This window comes from Fundulus heteroclitus, chromosome 10, assembly GCF_011125445.2.
Source record: "Fundulus heteroclitus isolate FHET01 chromosome 10, MU-UCD_Fhet_4.1, whole genome shotgun sequence".
NCBI lineage: Eukaryota > Metazoa > Chordata > Actinopteri > Cyprinodontiformes > Fundulidae > Fundulus > Fundulus heteroclitus.
Window position 1 is genome coordinate 12599894 of NC_046370.1, and position 21575 is coordinate 12621468.

At 38.8% G+C, this 21575-nt stretch overlaps 1 protein-coding gene across 4 annotated transcripts; it reads right to left on the reverse strand.

Annotated features, from left to right (window-relative positions):
- Positions 1 to 1294: 1294 nt before the first annotated feature.
- On the reverse strand, positions 1295 to 21320 carry LOC105926421 (transmembrane protein 150A). 4 transcript variants are annotated; one of them, XM_036142033.1, is made up of 8 exons: positions 21041 to 21320; positions 18831 to 18958; positions 18206 to 18253; positions 13922 to 14008; positions 12963 to 13030; positions 9161 to 9288; positions 2239 to 2416; positions 1295 to 1545 (listed from the first exon to the last, which is right to left on the reverse strand). In XM_036142033.1, exons 2-8 carry the CDS (start codon positions 18950 to 18952, stop codon positions 1295 to 1297), a joined length of 882 nt encoding a protein of 293 aa, XP_035997926.1. In that variant the 5' UTR covers positions 18953 to 18958; positions 21041 to 21320. The 4 variants fall into 4 exon arrangements, with proteins under 4 accessions (XP_035997926.1, XP_035997927.1, XP_035997928.1 ...); XM_036142034.1 differs by having other exon boundaries at positions 18831 to 18922; positions 21038 to 21320; XM_036142035.1 differs by having other exon boundaries at positions 18831 to 18920; positions 21035 to 21320.
- Between the last annotated feature and the right edge of the window lie 255 nt (positions 21321 to 21575).

Genomic DNA, 21575 nt, shown 5'->3' on the forward strand with positions numbered 1-21575 from the left:
GGTTGGAAGCTTTCCTCTATGCAAATAGTTTGCGTAGAGGAAACGGTTCGGTTTAATAAAAAAAAAAAAAGATTCTGCGCATCTTGCACTGAACAGTGATTGAATCAGATGCTGCACAGCTGAAGGACATCAGACTTGCAAATGCATCAAAAGCGATTTAGCTCATCGCTCCATTTGTCTCATCTGGACAGAGAGCATTCTTGATCTAGATCAGGGGTTCCCAAACAATTCAACCTGCAACCCCCAAAATAACAGTGCCACAGACTGGTGACCCCCCTTTTGGCAGGTGGGATTTTATTTTCTCTTTTGGGGGAAAAAAGAATAAAGTCATAATATCTTGATAATACACTTGTACAATTCTGAATAAAGCAGTATTTTTTTTTAATAAAAACACAGCCTTCCTCCTGCGGTAAAATAAGGAATGTTGGGCATCTTGTAAAGATAAACTTTGGTACCAGTTTCACAAATAAAGAAAATACAAAATCTTTTTAGCACATCAGCATCAAACAATCCTGTGACCCCGCAAGAGGTGCCTGAGGACGCCTTGGGTGGTCCGGACCCCCTGATCTAGATGGCCTCTGTCATACTGAAAGGGGGACTCATTTAGTTTCCCTGTAACGCTTAATCTGGCCACTCTTTCTTTTGCCACGTTTTAATAATAAAACAACAAACCCATTTTTTCATTTTGCTTTATCTTCTCACCTGTAAAACGATCCCATTTACTTCTGTATCTACCGTTTTTTTGTTTTGTTTTGCTTGCCTATTATAATCTGAAACACAAGCCATATGCGCTGTTCATAAAAAAAGACAAATACGAATGTCATAAGATTTGGGTGGAAAGCCATTCCAGATGAAAGAAAATTATTTTTGGCACTCAGTTACATCCACCTATTGTCTGAAGCTTTTGGAAAACCTCACCTTGCCGCAGCAAGAAAGGGCGAAAGCTGGTGATGTAACCGAACTTCCTGAGTGAAAACAATACCGAGGCACCGTGTCTAAACATCTAAACTCCGAGAGACTTCTGAGGCGCTTTTTTTCAAGACGTTTGTTCAGATGAAAGGTGACTCCAGCTGAGGATTCAGAGGGTGATCATTACATAAGGACAGAATAAAACAAACAGTTCTGATCTTAACCGGCCTCTGTCTTCAGGAAGGCACTTGTGATATTGCGCAATGTTCTGCAGCGTAGCAGGCTACAAGTCTGTGAATCTTTAGCCTTTTTGCAGCTGAGGCTACTGAATGAACTTGAGCACGGTAATTAGCGTCTTCCATGTTTTACACAGTGACTTCCAGTGCTACAGAATTGACAGGTTTTCTGCCTGGTGGTGGCCGGGCCCTCCGCTGATCTCCGGCTTGTTTGCCTGGAGGGAGAAGCTTGGTAGTCCTCCTCCTCCTCTGGAGAGAATAATGAAGGTGTCGGCCGATACGCCCCCAAACTCAAAGGCAAACGTCCCATAAAAGAGCATGACGATCATACAGTAGACCCATTCGAAGATGGCAGAGGTGTGCTGCAGGGCAAAGCTCTCCTGGCAGAAGAAAACTCCACCTGGTGATGGGAGGTTAGGGAGAATAACACCATGGCAATCGGTCACCCAAGATGTAATGAGCAGTTTGTCACCTGAATCAGCCAAGTGACACTCGGAAAAACACAGAGTTTGATTGATTAGTTGATCCAGATCCTGCTGCCTATCCCAAACTGTCATAATAATTGCTACCAGACATTGTTTTGAGCTTATTTCAGGTCTGTTGGCAATCTGAGGGAAAGCTGGCACTGCAGATGTTTACATCACGGTCATTTCATGTCTAACTTTTCCTGCAAGTTATGAAAATATTTACATTAGAAAAGGCTTAGATGGCGCAACCTAGCCAGCCAGATTTATAATGTGTAGCACTCTCTGTTGTGTTTGTGAACGCACAAATAACGCGAGAATTCTTGCAGGCAAGTTTATAGACAGCTTAATAGGATATTACAAACTACGGCACAATGAAACAAACACAGATAGCACACGTGGTTCAAGAACTATTGCTTTGCTTCTAAATATTAACATTTTAATTAAGGAGAGGTTTCCAGCTGCCAGACTTCATGATTAGACACGCCATAATTTCAAGTGTAGGAAATCCAAAACTCTCATGTAAAGCAGTCTGTTCTCCAGCAGGGGGTGATGCTAATCTAGACTATCTGAAGCATCACCTTGTGAGCAAATCTGGAGGAAAATGTCAAATTACACATAAAGGATACTGAGAACCAGGGTGATCAGTGCCAGCAGAGCCATCCCCGCTCGTATGTGACCCACCCGGTACTCCTCTTGGGTTTTGGCCAGTCTGTAGGTCAGAGCCGCTTGGAGACACACAAACAGCAGGCTGGACGGGAAGGCAACTCCAGCTCCTACATAATGGAGGACTTTAGCAAAATCCACCTGAAATAAACGCACAAATCATTTGTATTCTGAACAGAGACGATCGGAAACTTTCAAGCCTTCTTTGTTTTCTTTTTCTTAGTTGCGAGCGCGCCCAGCAAGATAGTTAAGCGTTGCATAAACTTAACTTAACAGTTAGTCGCTGTGTAAGACAGCTGCTAACATGCTCTAATGCTAACATGGACTAACAACAACACAGACAATGCTTACATGGACTAATAGGCATCAGCCTCTTGGACATTCAACTTTAACCAGCGAGTGACAATACAAACTTTAAAAAATAAGCTACAATACTATAATGAAACAATGTTAAAAAAAACAACACAACCAAATAAATTTAAATATTAGTCATACAACAACCCTGAAAGCTTTAAGGTAGTTTCTAAACTGACTGATTCATTTAAATTGTGCTTGAGTGCTGCCAAGCTGGAGACCATTTAAAATGATCTACAGGTGTGTATAAAACATTAGAATATTATAACACAGAAAATCCACATCTTTTTTTTGCATTGAGTAACTTTATGTGTAAAGGACAGCACCACCCCTTTAAGTTAAACTATTCTTAAACTCCACAGAAAATGGGCTTGAACTCGACACCTCCAATCACTAAAACAACATCTTTTCTTGATAAGCAGCTAAAACAGTTTAAAAACAGCTACGGAGTGCAAACCTTACTTCCCACTACAGAGACAACTAAACGCTAGCTGCTAACATGCTAACGGAATGCGTTGTGTTTCAAACATGTTGCCAACATGGTTAGCGAAATGTGGCTTATTTCGCCTTATACATGAACCCTGTTCTGTTGTCACCTCTGACCCCAAAATATGGATTGACATTGTTGTCCAATCAAGATAGCCATCTCACATGTGATCAGTATTGATCTTTGAGTACCGATTGCTTTTCAAAACAATGCTGACAAAAACCTCAGTCCAAACATTCAAAAACAAACTTTTGCCCATTGCTTTGCAGCCAGTATGGAAAAACAGCTGAAAGGGTAAATATTTATTTTATCTCTAATGATCAGGAGAATAAATCGCACCTCCTGCAGAAATTCTTGCGGGTGATTAAGATGCAATTTACAGGTTATCTTAACCCACATGTCTTGACTCATCAGTCCTACAAGACAAAAAGCTAACACTCTAAAGCAGCGGTGTCCAAACGTTGCTATGTGGGTCAAAATCACAGAAAGTGCTTGCAGACCATGCAAAATATGATTTTATTATTTTTGTATCATTCTTAAACTGAGGTTGGGGGGGGGGGGGGCACAAAATCAGTCCACTTTTGGACTCCCCTGCTCTAATTAAATGATTTACAGCAGTAACCAGATCATCTACATCATTATCTCTGATCCTTAGACACGATGCAGCGTCGGCTCTGATTTAGGGTCTAGTAGGCGATGAGATTACCTGCAAGAAAGGCCCCACCTACCCTGCATTGTCCATGAGATGCCCTGTATTCTTGCTACAACAGGCGACATGCTTATGCTGCCAGTAGCTGTTACATAATGATACCCTGAACATGAATTTCACTGGAAATTGCAGAGAAGAAAAGCACAGCTGTTCAGTTACAGAGAAAACAAACAGCAGAAGTAGCATGCACTCGTCTCTCAAACATATAGGGTTTGTTCTTGATTTCTACAGCAGGTTTTAAACTCCAGGCGGAGCAGGAGGTGACTCTGACTCCGCTGTCAGTTAAAACGCCCTCATTCACTTTGGGGTGTAAGCGGCACATTTGAAAATCGACAAAAAGCATATTTTTATTTGTTATTTTGCGCAAGACAGTTGCCTTTATTACATCGATTTTACGGCGAGTTTGAAATAATATTAAAAACCTAAATTTGTCCCAAAGACCCAAAGTCGGCAACTTAAAAAAACTGATGGCAGAAGAATATTTACACGAGGCCGACAATTAACACACCACACTAAGTTTGTTTTCAGGTTTCAGCATGCATCACAGTTAAGTTTTCTGTCTAAACTTAAAAAAGAAAATCGACAACTGTGCAAATAACAAAATAGGAATAAAAAACTGCAACCATAAATGGTTCAAAATCAGCTTCTGATGAGCTGATGCCACAGAAACAGGCGACTACCCTAAATATTCAAACAAAAAGCACACTACATCGATCCCTTCACTCTTAGATCTAATTGTAGATTGTGATGCTGCTGTTTGCTGCATATAAACAATAAATAATACAATGCCTTGCAAAAGCATCCATACCCCTTGAACTTTTCTACATTTTGTCTTGTCACATCCACAAATGTCAATGCATTTCGTTGGGATTCTATGTGGCAGACCGAATCAAAGTCGTGCATAATTGTGACATGGAAGGAAAACGAAAATCTTCTAAAGTTTTCCAAATTTCTTACAAAGAAAAATCTGAAGCACACATCCAGCTGTTCTGTGAGGGTCTCAGGGGTTTGTTTCGAGAACATTAGTGAACAAACAGCATCACGAGGAACGAAGAACCCAGCAGACAGGTCAAGGATACCTTTGCAAAAAAGTTTAAACAGGGTTATAAAAATACATCCCTGGCTTTTGACCTCTCACAGAGCACCGGTTAATCCATCATATGAAACTGGAAAGAGAACGGCACAGCTAAAACCTGCAAAGACCTTCCACCTGAACTGACCGGCAAGGAAAGCATTATTCAGAGAAGCAGTGAAGAGGCCCGTGGCAACTCTGGAGGAGCTGCAGAGATCCACAAATCAGGTAGGAGAATCTGCTGACAAGACAACCATCATTTATCCACTCCACAAATCTGACCTTTTCAACCATCGTTGGAAAGAAACCTATAAAATGTCTGGTTTGCAGATTCCCATAAGTCATTTAAGAGACAAAGTAAACCCTTGGAAGAACACGCCCTGGATCACATTCACCAAAACTGAACCTTTTTGGCCGACGTGCAGAATGCTATGTGTGGCGAAACATGAACGCTGCGCTTTGCTCCAAATTCGCCACTATTATGATGAAGAACGGCGGTGGCAGCAGCATGGTATGGAGATGCTATTCTTTAGCAAAGAAAGCAAGGCTGCTCAGACTTAATCTAAAAAAACAAACAAACAAAAAGCAGCAATACCGGAAGAAAGTCTTTTGGGGACTGCAGACACAAATACACAAAATCATTCATGGAACATTTTTAAAAGCATGTATCCTTTTCTCCGTACTTACAGTACGTCATGTGCACAACTTTGTAACTATGTAACTCATTGAAGGTGGGGATGCAACGTGACAAAGGTGAAGGGAATATGTAAAAAAATAGCTTTTTGGTTTTTGTTGACATGCCAGCCAATACCAACTTTTTTTTTTTATAGACTGAAGATGTGCACAAAATACTTGAACGATGATTTGGATTTTTAAGTGAAAAGAAATAAAAAAAAAATCACTCTTTTCAATCCAACAAATACTAAAGCATTTAACACAATGCTGTATTCATTAAATCATTAATGTAAATGATTATAAACTGAATTATAATATGACATCTAAGGCAATCTTTTATCAAGGGGCCGCACTTTGGACAACCCTTTGGTCCAAATGTATGAATTCTGCAGGAAAACCACAAGACGCTCAACTCTGTAACATCTGAGTGGAGAGAGGCGAACGTGACTCCTCAATAAATCTGCCCAGCTATGCTACACTCCTTACAGAAAGGTTTGTTTTAAGATCCCACCACATCAAGGCTGTTTTCGGACTGATCAAACAGAACATGAAAGGAGATTTACTTTGGCTACAGAGAATGGACAATAGAGAGCACAAGATGGGCTCAGCAGTCGGTATGTAGCAGAATATTTGTGATGGGAGAGGGTTATCAATCCCAGCAGCAGCCTTTGAGACATTACATCTGTTCTTGTTTTACTGCCCAACCTTCTGATGCCACCTATATCTTTGGGACACATGAGCAAAGTTCCTTATAATGCTAATTGTCAAAAACTTAACATGATTATCCACAGAAAGGCTGGATGATCTGAAAATGTTTTTTTTTATGATCTCCCCTTTGGTTTAGATGGCACTGCCACATAAATCATGCTTTAGTTAAGCATCGACATCTGCTTGGGATTTGTAGAGAAAATATTTAAGACATTGAATTAAATATATATATTTTTTAAATCAATTAGGTGTGCAGTTACACATCACATCGCTATAAATATACATTCCAACCGCAGATCAAAGGTCATTTTGTCATGCACACACACACACGTCCTACTCGTATTTTGCTCTGATTAGACTTGGAATTCGTGCAGAAAAGATCAAACATCAATTTCAAATAAACCAACGGCACAAAAGCCGGAAGTGATGTGAATAACTAGAACGGAGATTGTAGTCTGACTGGAAATTATGTAACCCTATAGATGTTTTTAAAGTCCTGAAATGAATTCATCTTTTATAAGAGTCGCGTTTTTTTTCCTCACAGCACAAGAGAACGTGCGATTCCAGTAAGGCCCAACGTCTGTTGTGCAGCTGCTGCAACTTTTAACCGCTCCATGCATGAATCTGAACTCCTGGAGATAGGCACCAGCACCCCTCGCGACCCCATGAGGGATAAAGCGAGTAAGAAAATGGATGGATGGATTCTTGATTCGGCTTCAGCATTCAGTCAGCTATGGTAGGAATCTGTCAGTGTCTCACTTCTTGACAATTCTGGCCCGCTCCGGCTCCCAAACGTTCTCTAAATGTTGCAGCTTGCGACGTCATCTCTACGTGGGGACTCCGCAGATTTTTATATTATCCATATTTAGTTATGGACTTTGGTCAGTCCATTCATAAGCTTTCATTTTCTTCTGCTGAATCCATTTTGGTTTTGATGATTTGAATGTCTGCTTGATGTTGCTGAAAAATGAAATCATTTTCATCAGCAGCTTTCTTGCGGGCGCCCGAAGGTTTTGGGCTGAAACTGACCGGTTTTCGGAACTGTTCATGATTTCCTCTAACCTGACAGAAGCCAGACGCATGTTGCTCCGCCTAGCTCCACTCACATACATCTGGGACATCGCCCATTGAAAGTGATTTCTCCAACCAATGTTATGGTCTGGCCAATCAGGACGCAGGGCTGGCATTTCATAGAAGTGATGTAGTGGAGACGAGACCATGACGTGAGACTGTTTTGATAGCAATGGCGGCTCGTCGAGGAAGCAAGCGTTAACATTGATGCTGCTATTTCTTCCGTGTTGTCCAATCTACCTAATATTGTTTCATTAAAAGAACATCAGAGAACGCCTCAGAAGGCTTTTGTTGGTGGAAACCATGTTTTCGCCCTTCTCCCGACTGGATTTGGCAAGTTTTGTTTTCCGTGGCGCGTCCGCGTCTGCAGCAAACACGCAGACGCGGACGTGCCCCGAGCGGTTAGCGCTAACTATGTTAGGAGGCCTTTAGTCCTCAACGCGGTCGGCCCGGAATCGACTCCGTCCCGCGGCGCTTTGCCGCCTGTCTTCCCCCTCTTCCTGTCAGCTCACTGTCAATAAAATGCATGCCACTAGAGCCACAAACATAAAAAAAAATATTTTTTTTTCCTGCGTCGGTCTCATCAGCGTCACGGGTTAGCTTCGGTGTGAGTGGTTGAAATAGCACGTCGATAAAGATGACAGACAAGTGGCTTATCCAATCATATGCAAGGATTTTTGATAAGGCCCAGCCTTCAATAAAGGCAATTCCTATGGATCAGTTCCAGATGGATGTGAGTGGAGCTAGGCGGAGCGACATGCGTCTGGCTTCTGTCAGGTTAGATTTCCTCCAGTTCGACAAAAAAATAAATAAATCTAGTTTTATCTGGGGTGGTCTCATTGGAAGAAAAAAAGCTTCTGGCATTCAACCCTGCTCCTTAGTCCAGCTACATGGAGAATGAAGGTGAGTGTTAAGACGTGTAGAAGACAACCAGTACTAACCAGAAAATCATGCCCTCTAGCTCGAACGGCACCCTGGGTTAGCCTCTGCTTCTGCCAACCTAGTCGCCCCGTTCTTAAAACCAGGCAGGGGCGTCTGACTGATCTAACACACATAAAACCAATAGAACAAATGGTCAGGGAGATTTCTTTTAAAAAACCTCTTGCATGTGGGTCCCCTTTACTTTGAATCCCAGCAGCTCATTCAGTGTTGCTCTCAAGCTCTTTGCAACCTCCACAATCAGTTTCCATCTTGTGTTGTTGGTCCACAGTGTCTTTGATTACTGATAAGTGTCTTTTTAAGTCTTTTCCCGGTTGGTATATTTGTACAAGGAGATCCTTCTAATCCTTTGTAACCACTGTGCAAACTGTGGCTTTAACTAAAGGATTCAAATGAGCAAATGTTAAGGAAATCCTTAACATTTGCTTTACATCAGTTTCACCAGATTCACTAAAATTGATAGCAGGTATGTAGATAAATTAATCAAAAGTGAGTTGTTTTTGGTTGTGCAGAGTTATGCTACTAAGTTACTGCAGCTTTTTCATATATTAAATTTTTTCCTTCTAATAGGTTTGTTTGTTTTTGGACTGAATTGTGGATATATGTGAGATGAAAGGTGGCAAACATTATGGTAGGACTGCAGTTTTGCCTAGAATACATCCCAATGGTTAACCGGTGTTTCCGATCAAACTGTTAAACTGAAAGATACTAACATCAGTGTGAGGAGACTTTCTGGATCCTGCAGAATTCAGAACCGGTCACCTTTGTTCATCTTATTTTTTAATTTACACAAAGTTTATGATTACAGACACAGAGACGGCCGCAAGCAAAGGTGAAACCTAAAAGCTGACCTCATGTGCGGTCGATTACCTGAAAGTTCCCCACCATGGTGAGACCGACAGCACAGATCCACCCGGTGGAGAGGCTGGCCATGTTCAGAACGCAGTTCTGGTGCTTCTCAATCACGTGAGCGTAACGCAGCAGGGTTATAAGCACCACTGAAAACAAAATCAAACACAGGAAGAAAGAAATTACACACAATATCATTATGTGATCACATCTTGTCATTCCAAGGCAACTGGTTTTATTTACCTTTTTTTTTTTTTACCAATTTGAGAAGTTCGACCTCTATTTAATCCATCTTCTGAAAACTGAAAGAATATGACAAATGCAAACCTAGCAAGAATTTGCCGTTTATGTAAACTGACATAAGTAGAGCATGAATCAGTGAGGCTACCAACTATGGTAACTCTAGAGGAGCTACACAGATCCACAGCTCAGGTGAATTTGTTTCCATTCAACATATCAAAGCCACAGCTAAACATGGTGGTGGCAGCATAATGCTGTGGGACAGAAAAGCTGGTTAGAGTTGATGGGAAGATAGAATTAATTAAAAAACGATGCAATCCTGGAAGGAAACCTGTTGCAGGGTGCAATATACTTGAGACTTAGGTGGATATTTACCTTCCAGCAGGACAACAACTCTAAACCAACAGCTAGACCTACTATTGAATGCTTGGAGGTAAATATAAACAAAATAGAGTTGTGGGGGTATTATAGTCCTGGTTCAAATATATTATTTGCTTTATGCTTGTTGTCAGTTTCTGGATTCAATAACATTTAGTCAGTTGAATTTTGCTTAATAAAAAAAGAGTTTAGCTTAGAGTGACTCCAGCCTGCTCGATCCTGCATATGAACTGTGACAGAAGGAGCCGCAGGCTCATGGTTTTCTCCTGCGGCGTGACACGATGCTGCAGATTCCTGGTGTCTGTTTATCAAACAGCTCCATCAAAGCTTCACAGCAGAGTTGTCGTTCACATCTGGCGCTCATCAAACTGCTCAGGGCGCCTGTTTGAACGTTCCTGTTGGCAGTCCAGCAGGGAACGTAGCGGCCCGTTTTTGATGATGAAACCGGGATAGGGAACCGTGTTCGAGGTCATGGATATTTTCAACATTTCAAGGGGCAGATGGACAGCAAGCCATTGACTTTCTGATCTGCAGAGCTTCAGCAGTTACCATTCTTCAAATATGTACTAACACCGCAGCTTTGCGTTAAAAGCAATCCTTATCACAGGAGCAGATTTTTTTTTTAAAAAAGGAGGAAAACTATTTAATGCCTGGATTACTTCCAGAAACCCCCACCCTCTGACTTTCTCTGAGAGCAGAAATGCCTGGGTGAACAGCTGTTTACAGTGACCTGAAAAAGTATTCACCCCTTGAACCTTTTCACATTTTGTTCTTTTATTTCAGGAATGAACCGTTGGGAATTGTTAGGGTAGTTGCTGTTACATCCTTGAGTGCCCTCACTGACTTATTTATATAAGGAGAATCCAGTGAAAAAGGCCAAACTGATCCTGTAGATCCAGCCCTTAGACTGCAATAATGTATAGATAGATATCTACTGCCAATATGCAGGTATAATAGGCTAAGTATTTATTTATCCCTACATTTATTAGATTTTTAAATAGTACTGTGCGATTTTGATGCATATGTTATTTTGTTACAGTTCTGTACAATCAATTGCCTCTAAGCAATGATGTCTGCTTTAAACATTTCCAATAAACCCTTTATAATGTAACTCTGTGTTTGGCTGAATTTCGGGTTCACACCTATCGTGACACTTTATCAGTTTTGAAATGCAACACCTCAAACCTGCTGCTGTCTGGTTTGACATCATATTAAATTACACGAACAAAGCCAAGAATTCAGAAAGATACATTATTGGGGATTTTCACCATTCTGCTTCATTCTTGGGTACAATTTCCAGGTGCCTAAAGGGGCCATATTCATTTGTTCAAGCAACTATATTCAAGTATAAACACAATTGGAAAGTGGAGCCATCATACTGATCATGGAGCAGACAGATTCTGTGTCCCAGAGATGAAATTGTTTTGGTAGGAAATGTGTGAACAAAACCAAAAGACCTGAGGAAGTTGCTTGCTTAAGCTGAAATGCAGACTTATGGAAGAACCACAGTGCTGGTACTATTGGACCTCAGTGCAGCATTTGATACGGTCGATCACTCCATTCTGTTAGAGCGCCTGGAAAACTGGGTCGGCCACTTTGGTACAGCATTCGACTGGTTTACATCCTACTTAAAGGACAAGGACGTTTTTGTGTCAATGGGTAACTTTACAACAGAGACCACAAAAATCACATGTGGGGTTCCCCAAGGGTCCATCCTGGGTCCCCTCCTATTAAATATCTACATGCTCCCTCTAGCTCAGATCATAAAACACAACAACATCAGCTACCATAACTATGCAGACGACACACAGCTCTACATCACCATGTTACCAGGTGACTATGAACCCATTAAAGTGTTGAGTAAATCCTTATAAGAAATTATTCCATGTGTTTATGTTTAGTAGAATTTATTACTGCAACGGTGTTTTCAAAGGTCTGCCTAAAAAGTAGATTAGACAACTGCAGCCGATCCAGAACGCTGCTGCCCGCGTAGACTCCTTACACTGGCTCCCTGTATCTCAGAGAATAAACTTTAAAAAACTTATTAGTCTATAAATCCCTGAATGGCTTAGTACCTAAATACATCACAGGCTTGTTATCAGTATGTCAACCCCCCCAGACCACTCAGGTCTTCTGGCTCAAATCTAATCTACATATCCAGAGCAAGAACCAAACACGGGGGAAACGGCATTTAGTTCCTATGCTCTGCTTACCTGGAATAAACTTCCAGAAGGCTGTAAAAGAGCTGAAACCCTGAGTTCCTTTAAATGAAGGTTAAAAACACATTTGTTTAGAGTTGCCTTTAAATGTTGATGTTGAAGTTTGGAGTCCAACTTGTCTTATATTGTATCTGACCTGCTGCTACTATTCCAATGCAATGTGCTTGGCTCTGGATTGTCCTCTGTCTCGGTAATGCTTTATTTCCTACGTTTGTTTGTTGTTTTGTTCATGTCCAGCACTTTGAATGGTCTTATCACTGAAAAGTGCTTCATAAATAAACTTGCCTTGCCTTACAGTGAAACGAGTTCTGTTCCAGTGTTCTGTTCACATGTCAAAAATCCTTTCACTCCTGAAACACCTTGAAGACCTTCCAAATGTGGACAGTTTTACTCCTTCTGTTTCACATGTGGAACCTATGTTGTCTAGTAACACGAGAAACCCATGTGCGCGCTCTAGGATGAAAGAACCCTTCTAAATATGCCTTTTAAGACTCAGGTCAAACGTCAGGTTCTCCATACTTTGACCGAAAGACATGAAATGCTGTGTAAAGCATGTTCATAAAGCTCCTGTGTTCTCTTTGCCAACTCTTAAAAAGGCCTCCCTTAAAAAAAAAAAAAAAAAAAATCAATGTGGACCATATCGTAAATTGAAGGCATTAAACCAACATACACAGAGCAGAATGGGTCCTGAACTTGGAGAGGACCACCCAAAATAGATGTTTTAAAGACGTTTTGGCACACAGTGGAATGGAAAAGCTGCCCCTTTTGTCCAGAGTAGGAATGTTTGTGGTTCATGCGGGGCATAAAAAAAAATCCCCTTTCAAGGAATTGAGTACATTCTTCCCGTTTAGGTTGTGGACTGAGATTTGGATCTAGATTTGGATTCTGGGGAGAAAAGAGTAGGCTGGAGTTGCTGCCGCTAGGAAAACAAGTCTGGGGGGGTTTGATGTGTATCATATCTGTCCACACATTTAGCAGACACTTACCCATAAATGCTCCTGTGCTGCATATCAGGCTGAAGAAGCAGCTTTCAGGTGGCAGAGTTCCACATTTACTGCAAGAGAGAATCACACAAGCGGAAACTAAAGTGCTGTAGGTTAAAGTATGAGTTCAGTTAGACACAGATTAAATCAGACTGAGCAGCATTCTTGGATATAGTCATTAGTTTAACTCTTTTTCTATACATTCTTCGTCAATCTGGCTTTAAAGGGCCACTTAGTTGTATTTAAAGAACATATTGAGGGATGTCTTTACCAACAGCAATGTGAGAAGTATGAACAAACTGCATCATTATGGCAGCCTGCTTCTACAGTTGAAAAAAAAAAAAGAAAACTGAAAATGTGTCTAACATAAACTAGTCGTTCATTCCTCTACAGGGGGAACATCATTGTTTGCATTCTGTGCTGGCATTTCAAAGACTGCTGAAGGATCTAATATTTACAACAGGAGCTCCAGTTCCTGTGGAGGTAGAACGGTCCCTCATCTGCCCCAATATTGTGATCCTCATTCCTGCATCCTTGGTCTCATTATGGAATTTTATTTATTATGAAGGTTGAAACTCTAAAGGACGTTCTACCCGGCTTGATAGTGCGCCAGTTGCAAGCCAGGAGACTAGCTGAATTTGCTTATGCAGCTGTAGGGATCTGAGGGGTTGTGGAAGAGGAATCGTAATGACTAAATATCCAAGTACCCATTTATTTTCATTTTAAGAAATCAGCAGACATAAAGTGACCAGAAAACGCACTGCACCAAAACAAACCACCATGTCAGATGATAGGCAGCATTATTGAACTGGTTTTTTTTTCAGTTTGTGCCCATAATGTGCTCCCCCTGACTAAAAAAAAAAAGAAACATAACAGGAATTGGAATAAAACTGCTGCCTTTGTATTTAAATACACATTAAGCAGGGCTGAACTCTTTACGTAAGAAGCTTGACACTACTGACCTGATAAGTGGTATGTTGTCTAGGGTGCAACACAGTTCAGGTCCTCTTTGTGTTGGAAGCTGTTCTTCACAGGAGTCGTTATACAACCTGCAAAGACACATATCTTTGTAGGCGACTCTTTCAGTTTGCAATTGTGGTTCATTAATAAAGATGTATTTAAAGCCTTTAAAATTAATTCCTTTTCTAGTAGCATAATTTCAACATGAGCTCCTGACTGGATCAGATCGTACTAGACACATCAATGATAAATCTCCCACACCAGTCAGTTATTGGAGTACAGCAGAGTTGTGTGCTTGAGCCAGTTTTTTTTTTTTTTTTTTTTTTTTTTTTTTTTTTTTTTTTTTTTTTTTTTTTTTTTTTTTTTACTGAATATCTCAGTTCAACCAGCTGGCCTTCCCCAGACAGACAGCTTTATCGGCTAGAGTTGATTGTACTGTATCATAATTAGAGTTGAATTTTAAATGGATGTAAATTCGGATCTCACTGAGACTAGAAGATTGTAGTAAACTGAAGAAAACTCTATCACTTCATTTCAATACATCTAATAAATGTTGATTAAACCCCTTGTCAATATTTTTTTTTAAGGAAAATCATTGGTTGCACAATTGTTGGTACAGTATCTTTGCTATCAGTATGTTGTACAACGCTTAGGGCTGGGCGATATGGATTAAAAATTAAATCTCGGATTTTATCATACCAAAACTGATTAATCGATTTTTTTCCTCCTTTTTGTTTCATAAAAAGAAATTAAAGAAATTATTTTAAAACCTTGCTTTTATGTCAAGCATTTCGTCAGGGAGTTGACCTGAATTCAAAGTGCAACTAAAAACAAGCTTTGAAACATGCTTGTAAAACAAGATGGCAGCCGTGCCATTATAAACAATGAAAATATAACAAAACATTTGCTGCTAGTGGTATTACACACTGAGCTAAGAACAGGCTTCACTGCACTTGTGAACTTCAAACTAAGTTAAAAAAAAAAGGTAAATAAGTAAATGAAGTACCTTGTATTATGGTAAAAAAAAAGTTTCCACTTAACAATATTTTGACAATTTATTTGCCTAAACATAAATTCAGCATCACATGCTGTTCTCTTCATGGAAACCCAATGAGTGTATTGACAAAATAAAATCCAGATTTTCCAAAAATGAAATCTTAAAGAATTGTAATATTCAAATTAATCGATTAAATCAATTTATCGCCCAGCCCTAACAACGCTCCCTTTCGTCCTCAGGGTTGGGCTTAATAATAAATTGGAACATAAATGCAGAAATACAGGCACACTCTCAATCCCTTTAGATCATTTTGGAGAGTACAGGGTCCACTCTCTTCTCCTCACTTTATCCCATAGGTTAATAGAATTTATGTATGAAAACTGTGTTGGTTATTCAAGAAGGCTGATTTTGTTCAAATAAACAGTCTCTGTTGATTTGGCAACATATTCTGCATCACATTTTTGTTTAACAAAATGCAATGATAAATCACTTTCAATTTTGCATTTGTGCGGGTAGGACAGAAAAGGACATGTTTTGTCATCACTTCCAAATCAGCCGTCTGGCATGTAAATGATACATCAAGGTTAAAAGGAAGATGAAAGGCTCTCGTAAAAATTAAATCTATTCATTTAAAATTTTAATGATTTATATCCAACCAAGCAGTTTGTTTCCGACAGGAAATGAGACAGGCATCTCTCAAAAAACAATCGAACAAACAGTAAAACAATAAGAGTATCAGTTTTAGATTGTATTTAACATTTTTATAAAATGGCTTGTTGATAAATTATACATTTCTCAACAATCAATGTGAATCTCTTTATTGGTATTACAGCAATAAAGCTCTTGTTATGATTGCCGATCAGCTTCTTGCATGTTCCTACTGGTGTTTATTTGGGGTTTTTATTTTGTCTTTTTCTTTGTTTTCACTGTGTTTTTTTTTTTGTTTTTTTTTTACAAGTTATCTATGGTGTTGAGCACCAAGTCTTTGGGCTTGAATGCCTCATTAAACACCCTAATCTCTATCCTCCTAAACAGATTCTCTATCAGATTTATCACAAGACTGGGCCACTACTTAAGCCAACCGAAATATTACTTCCCAAATTAAAACCAAAAATAACTTCCAGTCAGAAAAAAGATCCTGTTCAAATTAAAATGATTACTTTAAACCTAAATTTGATGCCAGGATGCTGCAGATGGAGAAAATCTGATCGACTCGAAAAGCAAAGTATAAGTTAATCATTCACGAGCCACCATAACTTTTCTAAATAACGTTCCACAGTGTCTACTGCTCCATAGTCAGCTCAAGGCAATTATTTTTTAACTTGTTTTTTTGTCCTTCACAGAACAAATGTGCTCCACTTAAAGGTGTTTTTTTTCCAGATTTTTCTGTGAGCAAAAAAAAAAAAAAAAAGCAGCTGCAGTAAAAGCTGAATTTAGTTCTAGGCTTTTCAGACATCTTTCAGTAAAAAGTGTTTGCATCAAATTTACATTTAGCTTGTCTCCCCATATGTCCAGCAGATGAGAAGAAAACAAACACATTTTAAGATAATTCTACGCCGAAGAAAATCATTTGAATATCCAGTTATACTTTCACTTCAAAGGCTCACTATAAAACAGTTTATGATGCAGAACAGGTGAAGGAAACAAATGTTTGAACACACTGTTAATGGTTAAAAGATGGGTTTGAACACTTATGTCATCACAGCTCCCATTTTTACACAAATGACAGTAGAAAATTAACCAGACATCCTTCTTTATGGACATCTTATAGAGATTGCTTTTTTATTTGTCATCATTTTGATCATTACAAATCCTCATCTACTGAGGTTATATTTAAAGAACCCCAGGACACGATCTTTGCCCTGTTTCTCTTACGTAGCATTTGCTCCTTGCTCTTGGTAGCTTTTAACTGTCTCCCTGATTCTTCAAACTGTGATCATGGGTACAGCTGATAAGATACTGACTACTCATACCTTCAACCCACAACTCCGCATTAAAACCCCAGAATTACTGTAAACTAAACAAGTTTTGTCTCCAAACTCTGCCTAAACTGACAAGTTACTTAAATCAATGTTCAGGCTTCCCATACAACACAATTTCCTCCATGTCAGAGCTCCTTCGAATTTGTCTGTAGAGCTATCTGCTTACATTCTTTATCTAAACGTTGGTTTACAGAATCCCGAAGGATCACTCCCTCTTTTGAACCCACTCACATAAACCTTTTCAGGAAAAAAAACTCTTCCTTTCTTAAAGTTTCAACCTGTGTTTTTTTTCCCCTTCATTCCTTTGCATTAAGTTCATAATTTAACCATCCAGAGAGGACTTGTTGAGAATGGATTGTTCAGCAAATAAATGTGTCATTAGCTCCTTTTCTGTGTTTCTAAAGCAGAAAAGAGCCAGACTGAATGACAACCTATATTTGTTTCTTTTTTTTTAATCGACTGTTAGGTTTTAAAGTTCAGCTGCTCCGTCTTAACATCCAAAACCTGGCCATTTCACAGGGTTTTCTCATTTTATTAACAGTAAAGTGAGGGCAACCCTGTATCAGATCAAAGTTATGTCAATAATTTCTGCAGAAATTGTCTTGCATTAGTTTTGAAGTGAAGAATTTTCTGATAACATTATATATATGGGGATGTCTTAGAATGTCAGGACTTTGTTTCTGAAATGGGAGTCTGAAAGTGAAAGTTAAAAGGGAAAACTCAACCGTATGGTGTTAATGGATGTAATTGTTGGGAAGTAAACATGTGGTTAGTATTTTGATGTAAAATAGTTTGCTTGTGTTGAATATCAAGCAATCAAATGGTCCACAAGACCCACAAACACCGGCTGAGTAACCACAATATGAACCCTTAGCTTCAGTGTCACAGCTCCTGGCCACCCCTAATTAGTTCCTGTCTTGTCTTTTAGTAGAAACATGCAGTTTTACTAATTACATAGTTAGCTAAAGTATAACGTGCAAATGTCAAGAAACTCTTGCTTGGACAACTGAAATTTATTTCAGGTTCATCAGATTTCCTATTAATTATGTCAGGTGTGAAATCATGCTGAAACTGAATTGAAAGCATCTTTTAGCAATGTGTTAGGTTAAGGGGGGGCACACTTATTGCATGTTTTGTATGTTTTACCACAATAAAGTCAGACATTTTATTTATTAATAAGGACGGGGTCACAAAATTATAATTGTCTAACTGCTAAGAGTAAAAAACCGACAACAAATAAGCAAATTTGGAGGGCCGACTGAAGACTATTGCACTATTTACATTGTTATACTGTTTGTGTGTTTTACCAGTTGTGCACAGGGCAGACATGCTGGTTGTAGAGGGCCATTGCATATCTGTAAAATAAAAATAAAAACATTTAGCTTAAAAAAGTGGGACAGAACAGTAAAAAAAAAAAGAAAAAAAAAAAAGAATATTCCTTTCTTTAGTTGTGTTAGCAATTCTGTTTACTTCACCATTTTCATAAAACAGCTCTACATACCACATGCCCTGCGGCACCTTCTCCCACTGAAATTAGTCAAATATCAGTGGCTGTATTTTAACCAGCACAGTTAAAGCAAAAAAAAAAAAAGTACACCCCATGTCAGTTCTAGGTTCTTACAGTATCTTTACCAGTTTTTAAGATTAAGGTTAGACTTAAATGTTTGCTAAAAATAAAGTATTCAAAAAAACTAACTAGAAACTAACAAATGCATTTTCTGTGCCTATTTTTTTTTACTTTTCTCTGCTGCCAGATGGCTACCTTGGGAACATCATTTAGCAATATACATCTTTTGTTCCAGTACGTTTTCTTACATACTGCTGCCAACCTTAAGGTACTTAATAGACTATTAGATTGTCATAAATTTGCACCTGTTGTTTTACTTTCCCCACTGCGGAATAGTACCTATGAATACGTCTGAATATACTCACACGACCCATATTCCTGTGATGGTGAAGACCGGCAGGCTGACAGGAAGGATCGCCCACATGGACATGTCGGGAGCTAGCAGATCTTCACACCTGAAGGACCAATCAGGGTGTGAAAACACCATGACTTTCAGGAGAAAAGAAAATTCATCCCAGTTTGCATCTTTCTTTAGGAAACAACCAGGATGCACTTCTTAAGAGTGGCTACATGGATACCAGCGTGCTAAAATCTTTGAGTATGACTACAGTTGCTTAACTCACGCAAGAAACCAAAAACAATTGCTGTCTTTAAAGCAGGCATAATGAAGCAAATTTGGGAGGAATTTTATGCTAACGCAAATCCTACCATTGGTTTTCAAAACATTTCTATCACCACATGAAGCTGTATCATCGTGTTTCTAGATTAAATAATAGAGACTACCACTGTCACAGGATCATAGGACAATTTTTATATAGTGTCATTGAGCAAAAAAAAAAAAAAAAAAAGGTAGAGACACATTATTCCAACATTGAGTCCTTTTATTATTAGAAGATTTGTTAAAAAAGATTCATACAGGTTTAGCAGTGGAGTACCGCAAGGTCCTATGCTTTTTATACTATACATATAAGAGATGTAATCTATCAAAACTGTCTAAAGTGCACTTTATTTGCAGGTTACATGACATGACATCGCTCTGGTACAAGTCTGGAGCAGTTGAAGGGGTGCTGACATTCTGAAATAAAAAATGGTTTAACATAAATGAATAACCTGTGAATCACATTTGGCATGTAGAGTTTGAATTCATGATACCTGAAATATTCTCCAGTAAATTATATATCCAATTGATAGTCCCCAATTTCTGTATTTCTCACATAAACATAACAGATGGATTCAATATGTCTAATTTCTAACAAATAAAATCTGTAATATTTGGCAAGTTGAAAATAAAAGAATACAGTAAATTTAATGTGGAATACTTTGAAATCAAAGTTTTGTGGGTGTGATTTATTAAGGTAGAAGTAATATGTCGACAATCATTGTTATTTTATATAGAGCAATATATGTTTTAGTACTACATACATTAAAAATGTCATGCTCCTTCCCTGTTAGTGCTATAGGGAGATACATTTAAACACAAAACAGATTTATATGCTACAGAAGAAAGCTATATTGTTATTTTTAAGTAGTCTGCGTAATAAATTTGTGTGCATTTTGCATGATTTTTAGTAACGCTGCTGAACATAACTTCAGCTTGTTCACATTTATTCTTTAAATCTTAGCACAAACTGAATAAATGTTATATCATATCTTAGAGATTAGTCCTTTAAATGTAAAAATTATTTAAAAAAAAATCTTCTCCTTACTGTATATTAACCTCTTTGAGTATTTCTTAGCCAAGAAAAGAGACATCTGATAAGCTCTACAATGTTTGTGCTTCTTTACATATTAAATTATGTGACTTTAATCATTTAGGAATGTTGAATAATGCTACTGTACAGCAAAAAAAAAAAAAAAAAAAAAAAAAAAGATAAGACAGAAAGGGATCAGTACAGTGTGCCGGCAGTGAGGTGCAACACTCCCCCTCTTACTGACTGATCATCAGATTTTGTGTACTTGCTGATATTTTACCACTGGTCCTCAGTGGAGATTATGACTCTCCACACTAATGCCGTTGTACGTCATTGCACAAAAATAAAGTTTATCATGTAGACTTAAAAATGTTATAGCAAGTAGAAACAAAAATCCTGACTTTGTAACTAAAACCGCCACCAACAACAGAAAAAGTTATGTAGCAACTTGTGTTTTTTTTTTTGTCTGCAACAAGATGTCATTTCTCCTCGCCTGGTCCAGTTTCTCTGCCATAATGTAATACTTTGATTCTTGTCCAGTTTTCTGAAATATTTTAATGACTCACTGCGAACTGAAGGAAGGAATGGGAAGTTTTGAGCACCACTGTGGCAAAGGTCAGTGAAGAAGCGGTCAATAACCAAGGAAATTTTTTTTTAAAGAGAACTATTGATCAAAAGAACAAGAAAGTCTGACTCATTTAGTTATCCTGAAATTTGGACATTGTTTAGTTGGCTTCACAACATTTTAAGAGTTTGTGAAACTGATCCAAAATGCATAATTTAACCAGTCTTATCTCTCATTTCTTTTACTAGAGAGCCTGGGAGAGTTAGGCTTTCCAGGATTTCCTACATTCCCAGCTTCAGTACACAGTTCTTACCTTTTTTTTTGTTCAAAGGTTCAGTCTCCGTGTCTCATTGCAGCTCTTCCTCGCTGCAGGACAACACCGCTCCTGCAGGTTTCAGTGCCCAGAACTAAAACTGCCACAGGGTTGTCACCTTACTGGGATCAGGCAGGAAGCAGCTTTTGGTCTCTCCCGTCTTCTTTCATCGCTTCTTTCTGACTCTCTCCTGATGTGTTCTGATCTGAGGAGGAGAGCAGCTGAACTGTGGTGCATTTAACTCCTCCCAGCTCAGCTGTCTTCCCCCACTGTGAAGGGATTGTTATCGCTTAACATACTGACTCTCATTTTAATTTTATTTGTATAAGGAAAGTGGTCAGTCTTTATCTTTTTCTTTTTTTTCACTTTGAAATTGAGTGACTAGACTGCAGGATCCAGCAGCTCTAGTGGTTCAGCACACTTTGTCCTCTGTGTAAAATAGATTTCTGATTGGGAATCTGTATGGTCCCTGTGTGTTTGTTTTGATTTTGTCATCCTTACAGAGTCCAAAATGCTTTTAGGGGAAGCAATTTTCCACCTT

Coding starts and splice junctions, on each gene's coding strand:
- LOC105926421 (XM_036142033.1), bottom strand. CDS start 18,952: ATGGTGTTTTCACACCCTGATTGGTCCTTCAGGTGTGAAGATCTGCTA. Junction 18,254..18,830: donor ATCACAGGAATATGGGTCGT/GTGAGTATATTC, acceptor TTTATTTTACAG/ATATGCAATGGCCCTCTACA. Junction 1,546..2,238: donor ACTGATCACCCTGGTTCTCA/GTATCCTTTATG, acceptor TCCCATCACCAG/GTGGAGTTTTCTTCTGCCAG.